At 44.7% G+C, this 13,321-nt stretch overlaps 1 protein-coding gene across 35 annotated transcripts in view; it reads right to left on the bottom strand.

Annotated features, from left to right (window-relative positions):
- APBB2 (amyloid beta precursor protein binding family B member 2) overlaps positions 1-13,321 on the bottom strand; it is a 371,757-nt gene that overhangs the window by 59,986 nt on the left and 298,450 nt on the right. For all 35 annotated transcript variants that reach the window (XM_072737825.1, XM_072737817.1, XM_072737831.1 and 32 more), the window contains one exon: positions 10,531-10,658. In XM_072737825.1, the coding sequence (XP_072593926.1) occupies positions 10,531-10,658 (128 nt within the window). The remainder of the gene's footprint in view (positions 1-10,530; positions 10,659-13,321) is intronic.

The raw sequence follows: 13,321 nt of genomic DNA, 5'->3' as shown, positions 1-13,321 counted from the left end.
ACTGAGGTTAAGGTGGAGACTTAGATTTTTCCAGCTTTGTTTCCAACAAACCTGCACTTAGGAGTTCTTCCATGGGGGTAGTAAGGAAGGATTAAGGGATCAGAGGCAGGAGCCATGAATGATTTCCCAGTAGACAGAGAGACTCTCAATTGCATCACGACCTGCTCCATCCTGGGCTGGGCCCATGGCTCTGCAGAGAATCATCTCCAAAAGGACAGGGCCCCCTGTGCAGAAAAAGGAGCCCTTGACAATGCAGCTTGGAGCCATTCATCGAAAGAGGCAAATGTAGCGACACAGGATGGTGACCAGGCCTAGAGAAGCAATCTCCTGCAGAGAGCCAGGCAGTCCACGCCCAGTTCCTTTCTACTCATGGTCACCTTCCTCCCCATCCCCTGTGTCCAGTCTGTTCTCCATGTCATCAAGCCCCGTAATCTGCTCTGTCCCCAGCCCCAAATTCCTTAGAGTCCTTAACTGTGCTCCCTTATGCCCATCTACCCACCCCAGGACTTTCAAACATCTCTTCACCTCTGACATGGTTCCAGTGTAAAATATCAGCCTGAATATCAAGATGTTTTAGGTTTTATTCTTATTTTCTCTCCCTGCCACCTAGCTTCTCCAGATACGTGGATGGTGCTACATCCAGTCTGTCACCGACGCTGTCTTCTTTTATTTATGGTCAAAACAATTGTTCCTGCATTTAGACAGACTGCTGAATGAACTATCTGGCTCATTTATTCATATCTGGCCCAAAGTCTGGTTTAGTATTATTCCCACTCTCCAGCCGCCGTGTCTGTGCCAGCCTGATTCTGCTCCCTGGACATTTTTACCCTCAGAAGCAGGGTCCTTGCTTGAGGGCCCCGAGTTTAATTCTTAATTCCTGTTTTTGATTCCTTTTCTCTTCTTCTCTTTTCTAAACAGCAGTTCCCCAGAGTACTCTTTGGGAAACAACTCAGAGGGGAAGAATTTCCAGCTCTGGAAGAAACATAGGACGTGGTGACTGTGCCCACAGGCTGTGTGCCGGAAGAAGGAAAGATAGGAATATAAGTTGACTGATTTCTTGTCTAAAGACAGAGGCTGAAAAAAATAAATAAATAAAGACAGAGGCTGGTGAGCAGCAGGAGAACAGGAACCTGGGGCCCACGTGCTGACACGTGTATGACAGCAGCAGGACATCTCTGAACCCAAGTGACTGGCCTGAAAACTCATCACAGGACAATTTTCATCCATTCTCACTTTACTCTATTAAGAAATAACTGCACCAAACACAGCTCATTCCCAGGATTTAATTCACAGCTGTGGAATTTAAACACCAAAGTCTGGCTCAGTAAGAAAGAAGACCACAGAGCCATTGGTGGGGGAAGTCTAAACACCAATGTTAGCTTTTGAGGAGACTTTACCTTATTAGTCAAGACTCCCAGGAACCAATATGGGACAAATTTTAGATATTTAAAGGCAAAATGATGCTAACTTCCTATGTGGTTAAATTTCTCCTAATTTTTAAAAAGAAAATTTATTTATTTGAGAGAGAGACCGAGGGGAGGGGCAGAAGAGGGGGGAGAAGGAGGGAGGGAGAGAGAGAGAATCTCAAGCAGACTCTATGCTCAGTGTAGAGCCTGACATGGGGCTCGATCTCATGACTCTGAAATCATGACCTGGGCCAAAACCAGCTGTCAGACGCTAAACAAACTGAGCCACCCAGGTGCCCCTCTCTTAATTTTGTATAATAGTTACAGTTGACCCAGGGCAATGTTTTAAGGAAATAGTACCATCTCAATAAAAAGAGTACTACTGGGGACAATGAAGGATACTTCTACAAAAGCACCTCCACATCCCTGCCATCCCGACAGTGGCCGCCCCCACTTTAAGTGGAGAAGAGGGCACACTAAGAGCCCCCCAATATCAGTACAAGGGAAGATCCATGACTGAATTGCAAATGCTGGGATTCCTACTCCAGTAGTGCTTCTCTTGACCAACTCTAGCTCTCAAACACCTGACATTGTAGGAGGTGGGAATCCTTGAGTACCACCTAATGTTCTCTAGTTCTTAGCGACTGACTGTGCTACTGTGATAACATAACAGAAGACACAGATATTTTGTCTTTGTCCTGTTCCTGACGCAAACTCATAAAGCCCTTGTAACTTCCTGAATGACAACAGCATCTTTTGTCATGACATTTGGCCTTAGTCCTTGGTTCTTGACACAAGAACGTTTAAAACCTTCCTAATCTCCAGAATGTTGGGTGTTGTACGCTAATGACAGGGCTGCCTTCTCCCTCCCCTGGGGGTAGCTTCAGAGTGGGGTCTGGTCATCAGAAAGACCAGAGTGTGAATAAAGAGCTGAACTTACAGCCCCATGCCCAACTCCAGGGAGAGGATGGGGCTGGAGATTGAGGTAATCACCAGTGGCCAGTGATTTAATCTATCATACATACATAATGGAACTCCCATGAAAAAAAAAAAAAACAGGGTTTAAACAACAACTGGTTTAGACAGATGATGGGTTGGTAAATGCATCCAAGGGGCCAGGAGGGTCATGTGTCTCAAACGTTCCAGGGACGGAAGCTCAAAGTCCTGTGTTCACAATGCTTTGGGACCTCACCCTATATGCCTCTTCATCTGGCTGTTCATTTATATCTTTCATAATTAATTGGTAGTAGTAAGTAAAGTGTTTCCCTAAGTTCTGTGAGCCATTCTAGCAAGTTGTCAAACCTGAGAAGGGGTTGTGGGAACCTCTGAATTATAGCTGGCAGGTCAGGAGTATGCATGCCCTGGAGCTGTGACTGGCTTCTGAAGTTGGGATGTCTTGAGAGGCTCAGCCCTTAACCTGGTGGGGGTCTGTACTAATTCTGGGTAGGGTCAGAGTTGAATTAAATTGCAGAACACCCAGAACTGATATCCACAGAGAACTGGAGAATTGCTTGGTGTGAAAAACCCACATATTTGGCATCAGAAGTGTTTTGTGAGTAGTAACAGATCATAGGAGCTACATTATGTTCTCAATCCCTGGATTTACCAAGAAGCCAAAACTCTCTGCTGATTACATTTGAATAAAAGGGTTCAATGTGATGACTTGCCTATGAAAAGCAGTGAGTGCCCATTCATCTGCAATAACAGTAGTCTTTTACAAATTTATCAACCACCTAATCATTTACAGAGCATATACAATTTGCTAGAAACTAAGCTGGGCTCTGGGTCATAATAGTTACAACTTTCTCTGCTCTATGAGACACTAATCCATGTTTATGTGGGTTGTTAGGCCATTTCTCCATGAAAACTACTCTTCTTTCTGTTCTTGGAATGCTTGAAGTACTCCAAGATTATGGGTACTGACAGAGAATTACTGAAGCCAAGCATGATGGATCACCCTCATACTGCATCCAGAGAGGCCCATTCCTCATCCACCTTGGGACTCAGGGAAAGTATGAGATGAAAGTTGTTCTGGAATCATCACCAGAACTTTCTGCACTCTCTTGACATGACAAGCTCAAGCTTCCACTTCACCGGGTAGTGTCAAAACATGCTTATGGAGAAATGCTGGATCATGCATTGAACCAATTAGCAAAACAGAAGATGAGTTCCCAAGGAGAAATCATTGTCTTCATACAGTCACCAACAGGGACAGCGCCACCCAGAAAGATCTGCTTGAAAATGCCCTCACATATTCCTTGAGGGAATTTTTCTTGGACAATCACTTACAAAGTCTTTTCTTAAAGGTTATTCTAAGCTGAAAGTATTAGCAAGCATCCCAGCATGATTAATAGAAGGAAGGGAAGCCACTTGTAAAGGGATAAAATATAACTACAGTGTAAGTCAGCAGAATGGTCAAGTAAATCCTGATGCCTCTGCTTATCATGGGGCTGTATTAAAAAGAAATTAACTCTAGAGGTCAAGATAATACTGTGGCATAGGGAGAGAATTATTGCTCTCCCCGAAGACTTTTCTCCCTGAGGCAACACAGCACATACCCTAGATTAAACTTTCATCAGCAGATCTTGGAATTCCATCAATCTTTCATTACAGTCTGGCCCGGAGAACCCTCTGACTAGATGTCATTGGGAAGCTCTCCATCCTCCATACGGAGACCCTCCAATAATTACTCCTAGGGAAAGAAACCATGACAAAGGGAAAATGGAGATAACTTTCAGATTAGCTTAAAAACAAGAGGCCCAGTATCTCTAAATCCCTGTCACCTAAGACAGAAAGGCCCTTTATCACTGACAACTGCTACCAGGTGAGAAAGGAAGTCAGTTGGGCTGGTGGCTTCGAAGAAGGGACACGATCAAGCTAGTTCCGCACTTCTGCGAGTGCTGGAAAAACTGCCAAGCGGAGTTAGAGCGGATGCAACGGGATGAAGGAGTTTTTCTAGGGTGATGCTCACAGAAATGGGGCACGAAGTAAGGAGCATGTCTCTTCTTTCTGCTCCAGCCTTGCAGTCTCCTCCCAGTCGGAGGTAGACAGCCAGGCAGTGACCTAGACAAGCACAGATGTGTTCTGGGCCTCAGAAAGCAGAGCCACCCACCAAGGGCAGGTTTGGAGCTGAGAGACAGCAGTGTAAGAGCCGGCTCAGGAAGCAGCAGGCCGTGGGCTCGGAAGGCTGAGGGGATTCGTCTTCAGACTCCATCAGAATGCTGCCTGTGTCACCTCTTTTTTTAGGGGTAGCTGACCTAGCTCCATATCCCAGAGTCCCTTGCAGCTGTGTGTGGTCAATGGGGTATGAATGGCATGGGAACATATGTGAGTTATGCAAGGTCCAGGTCGTCTTTCAATTTAGACAAGTCCCCTGGCCCGGTCTGCTGAGGACGACACTGGAAGGATGGTACAGCAACAGCCTAGAAGAAGCCTGAGCCTGCGTGACACAGAGCTGTGCCGCGAGACGGTACTGCTCATTGTAGACTGCTACAGGAGAATGTGTCTCTAGTGTTTCAGACAGTGGACTTTAGAATACCTGGTGCAGTGGTTCAGCCATATCCTGTTTAATACACACCAGTTTAGCTCTAGGAACAGTAGCAGGACTGGGCAATGCTTACGGGTACCCCAAAGAATGCTGGTAGATCTGAGTGCAGGTCGCAAAGGAGACACAGTCAAAAAGGACATTGCCTTCCTTACAACAACCTCCTACAGCAGCCACAAAGACCACTCCAACGCTCTTTCTCTAAAGGGAAGGAGGGCACCCTGGGTCCCTTATAGCCAGGTCTCTGTTCTACTTTTTCTAAGCATCCACCTGAAGATGTAAAAAACATTCCTAGCTCAAAGCCATACAAAGGAGGTCTCAGGGCCATAGTTTGCTTTCGATTCACAACTATGGTCTTATCTCCTCAATGAAGAAGCCAGATCTTTAAGGACAGGGACCAGGCCATAGAGTTCAAGAGTCTCCCTGCTGACCTCCAGTCATGTTAGGCCATCTGTCACCTTTTGTCAGGATTAACAGGGGAGCCTCCTATTCAGACAGATGAAAATCTCAGGAGTCTAATCTTTGTCCTGTCAGAACCAGAAGGCTCACCTAAGGTAAGTCCCACCCTCCATCCTTAGTTTTCTAATCTCTAAAGAGGTTGGAAGACATTGGTATTAAACTGCCTTTTTGATGTAAAAGTCTGTGAGTCAAAGTTTTATCTATGTTAATTAATTAACCCCAGCTTTACTCAGGACCCTCCCTATACCCCATCCCACCTCCAGAATGAAGCAGCGTTTTCAAAAGAAATCAAAAGACAACAATGGCATGAAAACAAGAGCCTAGACCTATGTGTAACAATAGTCTTCTAAAACAACTTAAATCAGGGTCTTGGTGGCCAAGACCAGTTGGGACTCTCCTAAGAGATGACAATATGGAAAAAAAAATTCAGTGTGCTTGAGACTCACTATATTTTTTAGATAAAGGGTCCCTGAGATTTTAGAGAGATTTTAGGCAGATAAAACAATTATGTCGAAGATAAACTCATTGGAAATTTATGAATAATCTATCACACCGTTTTTATTAGAAATTATTCATCAAAAACAGAAAAGAGATGTAGAAAACATTTTCTAGAAGGAGAGGTTTTGCGATAACTATAAGCATAAATAATATCACAGGAATGACACTGAATCTGAGAAAGTACTTTTTAAAAAGCACTTGTGCCCAATGGCTATGGTGGTTGCTATTAATTATGAAAGGATTTTATCTTCATTCTAGCAGGTCCAACAGGATCTCCATTTATTAAGTTATTTATTAAAGTTATTTATTAAAAGTAATTCCAACTTTTCTAAAAAACAAAGACAGTCAGCTAGTGTTGCTAATTTAAATGAATGAGTTTACTGACCAGAGCAGCGTTTTCCAAAGCGTATTCCACGTGACTGTCTCTCCATGAAGAAAAGGGTCTCAGTGAGCATCAGCACAGGAAAACCTCCAGGAGGGTCCAGGTTTTGTAAAAGGCCTGGTTGCACTTTGTCTGCATTTTCCCACTAACCCTAGAATCTTTTTTTTTTTCCCTCTTGAGGAAAGTGTATGAACATCTCACTTCATGAGGGCCTCATGGAACACTGCTGTGGGAGTCACTCGGGAAAATGCTACCTGTGGGATCTGAAACCCTCTGACTATACCATCCACCCACTTTCCTTTCTCACACGAAACAGAGAATCATCAGATACTACTGCATGTTGGCAACATACATGGGGATCCGTGTGCCCAGATCCTTCCCAGAAGACGAGTCTGTATCTGCCGCAAGGAGTGGAGAGTTCCTGTTAAAAAGTCTCCTATGTTCAGAAATTATGTTTGCTTGCTCTGGATACCTCTATAAAAGAAGAAGGAGAAAGCTGTTTCCCTGGGTCTGAATGATGATCGGCATGGGCTCCCCAAACAGGCTCACGAAATCCTTCTACCCATCCTTGGAATGATAGCATGAAAGGCTCACAAGACAAGAGGTGGCACCCCAGTTGTCTGCCCCAGTCCCTGTGGGCAAAATGGCAGCTCTAAGGCCAAGAGCCATCTGTACCTGAGGATGCCCTCTTTCCCAAGGTGGGAGGAGGCAGGGCAGGTCTATATGGGCACCCCAGTGCTGCCTTAGATTGGAAATATAAGGCTTCTGAAACTCCTTTCACTGATCTCCATATCTGGGCACCTTGACATTGATCCCACTGTGATCAAAAGGAACCCAGGTACAGAAGAGCCAAGAGAGAGGAGGTAGCTCAGTCTTTGTTGGGCAATAATGCAAATGTGCTCTAAGAAATACCACAGTTAAGCCAGGGATGACCCTCAGGAGTAAGGCGGAAACTTCAGCCCAGTCCAGCAACAACCAACATCCCATGGAGAACCAACATCTCATGTGAGTGCAGCCCCTCACGCCGTCCATAAGAAGAGGTTTCTCTAAACCAACCTTGGGGATCAGTGTGGCGCATGATTGCCAGATCTCTTCCTCACCCAGAGGAAACTCTCTCCATAAGCAATTTCTTCATAACAAATCAAACCCACTTGAAAGCTTAAAGATGGTGCTAAACCCCAAATAACGATAAATTCTGAAATTATTTCGAGCCTCTGGTATACACACTATCCTCCTTTACTTGAACCACATCAAGAAATCCTCTCAGAGCCCCAGCAAACTAATACACTGCTCTGGTTTGATCTCCTGCGTGCCCCTGACACCACTTACTGACAAGCAGATTGTTCCTGGGTTAGCAGGGAAGAAAGAAAATGGAGTCTTGGGAGCTCCTGCTTGCAAAGCATGGAGCAGAGGGTCGGGTATGTGGTCAGTTGTCAATAAATGTGTGGGCCTGTTACTAGCATTCCATGAAAATGGTTATCTTGATATTCACCAGAGGAGAACACACGGCCCTAGTTCCAAGGACTGTGCCTACTGAGGTATAATCAAATCAACAAGTCTTTGCTGGGCACCTACAGGGCTGGGCAGGGTATTAAGGGGCTGCATTCGTCACACTGTCTTTTTCCTCACGTTTCATTAGACATATCTTTTTAGAACTCCAAGAGAGAGAAAGGGAGAGAGAGAGAGGGAGGGAGAGAGAGAGAAGAAATCCCCTAAGACATTCCATTTTCTCAGTAACAAAAGTTACAAAGGAATGCAAAATGGGCTCATTTTTGCAAGCAAAATGAAACACTTTTATGTTTTATTCATGCAAAGTGAAAACCCCTTTCCTTTGCAGCATTACAAATTGAATTTGCTCTTGTAAATTGCTGTTAAAAGAAAAAAAAGTTTAAAAAAAAAAAAAAGCAGGAATACAAAGGCCCTTTCTTCTAAGGAATGAAAACTCTGGGGACCAGTGGGGAGAAATAGAACCTTTCGCTGGGAAACATAATTTATTATTATTATTATTATTATTTACTACTTCCAAAAGCAATCCAACTCAAGGGCCCCCCAACCCACCGCAGGAGCTTGAGGTCCTGACAGCCAGAGTGGAACCCTGAGGGAATTTCTAAATTACACTTATCTGTTAACATTGAGCAAGAATAAGAAGTGGTTTCAAAAACTGGTTAACCCACCCCACTTTTCAAAAACATAGGCAAGGCAATGTAACTGAATTTACACTGCTATCCCTGGGTGGCAGCGGGTCAGGGGGCTCTTCTTGCCTTGTAGGATAACTGAACTCAAGGTGTCTGGAACAGCCCCTCACCCCGTGTCAAATGATAAACTGTCCTTGAAACCTCCCTGACATCTGACCCCTCCCATATTCACCCTGTCATTGAAAGGAAGTCATGTAATTCGCTGTATCTGCTAGCATATGTTCCCTTCACGAATCAAGACCGAATTCATTAGGCATTTGCCACGTCGCCATCACTGTGCCAGTTCTGATGCACACACAAAGGTACATATATACACAAGCTCTGTAAAGGCCTCTCTTATGATCCCCATTTGACAGAGGAGAGAAACTGAGGCTCAGAGCTTGAATAACTCTGTCCCCTGGAGTTTCAGGGTTTTTTTTTCTTCTTCTTCTGTGAACATGTGGCATTTGGCTTCCTTTTAAAAAACTGGGCAGGCTAAAAATGTCATCAATGAAATCTGTTCATAGCCTAACTTTAAGAAAACACAACCTCATCTATTTGTACATGTATCTAACGATCCTCGCCATGGCTCCTACCTTAAGAACAACCTCGGGGGGCATAGACCAGGGAAGGATTGAGCATCTTACACCCTTCCATTAAGGTTAAACGTTTTTAATGATGAACAAACATCATCAGGTATTTTCCCTGTAAAATTACTCTATTCATGTCAACTCATCAACTGCAGTGTCACAGCTCTGCCAAGCAAGTGAATGGCAGGTGTGTACGCATAAATTATCACCCTCCCCTGCCCCCTCCCGCTCCCCCCTTCAGTGCACCTGGCCCAGCTGTCACCATTTAGCACTCTGGTACAAAAGCTCAAAGACACAACTGTGCTCCCAGGAAGGTTTATCCAGTCAGCAGTCAGAAGACACTTTGGTTTTCTCTTTTGCAGACAATTTTTCACGCCTGGTGATAGCAAAAATGCTAGTTCTGAGACTGAGGAGTGTATAGCCATTTTTTTTTTCTGGCTCAGGACTTGGAACTGATTCAAAAGACTACCGAACCCACAAATGCCCAGCGTTGGTGGACAAAGGCTGGGGAGATAAGCCAAGACAGAGTCCCTGAGAGAGGACCACATGGCGCAATAAACCAGAATGCCCAGGAATGGAACCATAAGCTCAGCAGAGTCAGCTTTTTGTCATCTGGGATTTTCACCTGCTTTTGTCCATTTTCAACAAAGCAATAACTAATCATCCTATACCCGATCCCTAAAGGCTAGAAGATCCTCCGGTATTTTGAGAGTTGCCAAAGATGAACTATAATGTAAGAGTGAAACATTTAATGTAGCCCAATTACTAAGCAATAGTATCCAAGTATGATGTCTGAAATAAGTGCCACTTTATCGTTTAGAATAGATATGTATTTGAACTTCCTTATTTCCAGTCATCCTGGAGAACTAACAACTCACAACACATCTAAGAAATACTTGCTGTAAATAACACATTTTCACTAGAATTTCAGAAAAGCATACATTGAATGGAATTCTGATGTGACCACGCATTTCAAATGTTAACAAAGTTAAGCCAACCACAAACCCCAGAAGCTCCCAATCACCATGATTCAATGATCTAAAGCTTGTGGTACAACCTCTCTCTTTGAGCAAGGCCGCTAAGAAAGAAACACCACTAGGAGGGCTTCTGAAATGGCTGAGATCAACCCAGACTGCAGAGAAGAGGGAAAAATAAAGGGGCAGGGGTCCAGAGAGCCTGGGTGAGCTGGCAACTGGGATGAGGAAAATGAGCAGGGGGAGAAATACACAGAACTCAAAAACAGGATCCAGAGCTCACAGAAGGTCTGACATACAGAAATCAGAAAGGGAAGTAGTATGGAGGGTTTAGGAGGTAAGGAGAGAGATGTGGCTTTAATTTTTTACATTTTTCACACTTCTTACATTCCTAAGGATGTTCAGTAAAGGGTAACAACTCTGAGGCCATAGTTTTACCTCTGAAGGTAACACAGGGGCAGGTCCTAAAGTGACCAGTGGTGGCGCCACCCCAGGGTACTCACCGGCCATTGTCACGGCCCACGCCCCACACACGGATGCTGGCAATGGGCTGCGAGTGGAGCACGCTGCGGTCCATGGGGTCCACCAGGCTGAGCGTGTCATTCTCCAGGATCAGGTACATGTCCTTACCCTGCGATTCAATGAGAAAACATGCTATCTTTCTCAGGAAGCTGCACTTCATGATGTGTGTGGCTATCTAGGGACACTGTTTCAACCAACAAAAGAAGCCACCCTTTGGGACGGTAATTTGTTTTCCTAAGAGAGCAACATCCTCTCTTGACTAAAATGTGCATAAATTTTTCATACTCCTCGCACACACCCAATTTTTCTCACCCTCTCCACATCCTCCAAAATGTGTCCCTCACCTGCCTTCTAGTCAACTCCTATTTTTAATTATTTACAATTCTGAATCCTGACTCACTCTGAGAACAAAGACTATCACAGGAGTGTCCCTGGAGAACCTGGTCTTTCACTAACATCATGTCCGTCATTCTCATAACTTGTCTCTCTCCGTCCCTTCCTCTCTACTTAGACCCTACCAGGCATGCTCCAGATGGCCTTCCAACGACCATGACCATCCCATCCCTTCTCAGTGTTTATAGCACTTCACATCTAGGTGATCTGGCTTACAAATAGCAGGTGCATTTTTGACATCTCTTGGTACCACAGCAGCTAACATTCATAGGACTTGATCACATCTCAGATCATGAACTAAGGCCGGAGGAAAGGAGACACGTTCCTTAGTGCATGGCCAATGTTTAATAATTTCTCAAATTATGCCTGAAGAACTGCAAGGGGAATAAAGTTGAATAGTCTATGTTCTTGCTGCCAAAGAGCCAACATATGTGGGGAGACAGGAGCAACACAAGCAATGAGCAGCCTCAGTTTCCCTGTGATCTTTCCAATGTGCCCTGAGAGCTTGGTTTGTTATTATCTCCAATTAGCAGATAGGGAAACTGAGGCTTCACAGTTAGGCAACTTGCTCCAGGTCTGACCCAGAAGATGGGACACCTTTAGCCATACAGGCACTATCGTAATACCAACACACAGGGTGACCTTAGCTTAGGCCAGCCACTTGGTGGTCTTCAGGAGAGGCAAGATTGCTGAGCCCCGGAGAGCTGGGAATGAGAGAGAGGGGTCCCAGGTCCTGCGGGTGCCAAGCAGTGATGTGCTTTGGGATAACTGACAGATGTCTGGTGCCTTGTGTGCTCTCTCTGCCCTTCCCCCAGGAATGAAGCACTGGTTGCAGCCTAAGAGATCTCCAGCCAGACCCGCTCGTAAGTGACCCCCAGTATAACTCCCACGTGGTCACTGCCACCCTACCTCTCTGCAGCTGCCTCACGGCAACCACCTTGTAGATGCTAACAGACTCTGAAGGCCTTTGTTTTAATGCTTTATGGGATGCCATCCATGGAGAGGCCTGATCCCCCTCACTGAGGAGGATATTGCATTTCCTTTGGGCTAACTCAGCTTTGAAACCCCTGCTGGTCCTCCCCAGAGACTGTCTTCATTGGTTAACTCTACTGACCATTTTTGCATCGTTGGACAGAACCAACGACAACTCTCAGCTGGTAGTCTACAATGAGAATGGCTGGTTGAACCTGGAGTGTCACTGAATGAAAATACCCCGTGGCTTCTGCTGAGTCATTCAGCACACACACATCTTCCCAGGCACATCCTTTCGGTTTCCTCACCCACACACAGCAGCTCCTGACTGACCACCTTAAAATCTTGCTAATTGGTTTTTGTTACCAAAATAGTGATGCTTATGCAGCTGTCATCCAAGGACGAGACATTCATCCGACAGTCATGACTTTATTTTCCATTTGCCACTCAACAAACATTTAAGGAGTTGTGCTGTATGATGTAAGGCATGGCCAAAAGCTCATAACCCTAAGGATTGAGCTACACTTTATACACTCTGTAATAGAAACACTTCCTGAAGAATTTATTGTTCAGAAGCACACAGAATTGAGAAAAAAAAATAGGAATGGCTTAGTGAGGCAAACTATGTGGGAAGACACAGCATATTTTCAGGCAGGCTGCCCCCTCATCTCTATCCCCATCCAAAGCTCTCTCTCCTGTAGGTATCCTGCGAATTGGAGATTCCTTTAGAATCTAACTAAGCTCTTCTAAGTACCTGGTGGCAAGTAGTCGGTGGTATTCATCAGTCATTCACACATTACTATAAATTATGCCAAACTTTCTTCTAAATCCTAGCTGAGATTTGTTCTTTTAGTGGAATGGCATTTTGGCTGAAGAAGAGGGATGGCAGGTAGATAATCCAGTGGGAAAGACATGTATTTGGGTGGGAAGTGGGAAGTAATGCAGTGAAAGCATGGTAAAGGCAAATACCAAACAAATGTCCTTTTCTTGGACGGGAGAAAATTCTTCCTTCTTTCTCCCCATGCTGGATATCTAAAAGTCCAGATGGCAATGCAGCTCGGTCCCATTCTAAGGTATATAGACTCCTCCATGGGAAGCCCTGACATTCTGACAATGTTTCCAGGAGCTCCAAGCAAAAGAGACCCCATCAAAGAGTTGCCAATGTTCTGTATGAGCTGGGCATGGTTCGAGAGTAGTGGATTCATACAGCAAGCACTATGTCAAGACACTCCCGATATACCCGTTCTAGAGGTCTCAGAACATGGCAGGCATATGGCTTTTCCTGCTTGATATGATTTTTATACTAATTTGGTATTTTTACTTATTACTTTCCTTTCTGAAATGATGTCAACTGACAATCCAAAACAGAATTACTTTGTTCAAAGTGAGAAATAACATCTAGGTATC

This window comes from Vulpes vulpes, chromosome 14 (genome assembly GCF_048418805.1).
Source record: "Vulpes vulpes isolate BD-2025 chromosome 14, VulVul3, whole genome shotgun sequence".
Lineage (NCBI taxonomy): Eukaryota > Metazoa > Chordata > Mammalia > Carnivora > Canidae > Vulpes > Vulpes vulpes.
The sequence above is the reverse complement of the archived record's forward strand: the minus strand, read 5'-3'. Positions and strand labels throughout refer to the sequence as shown.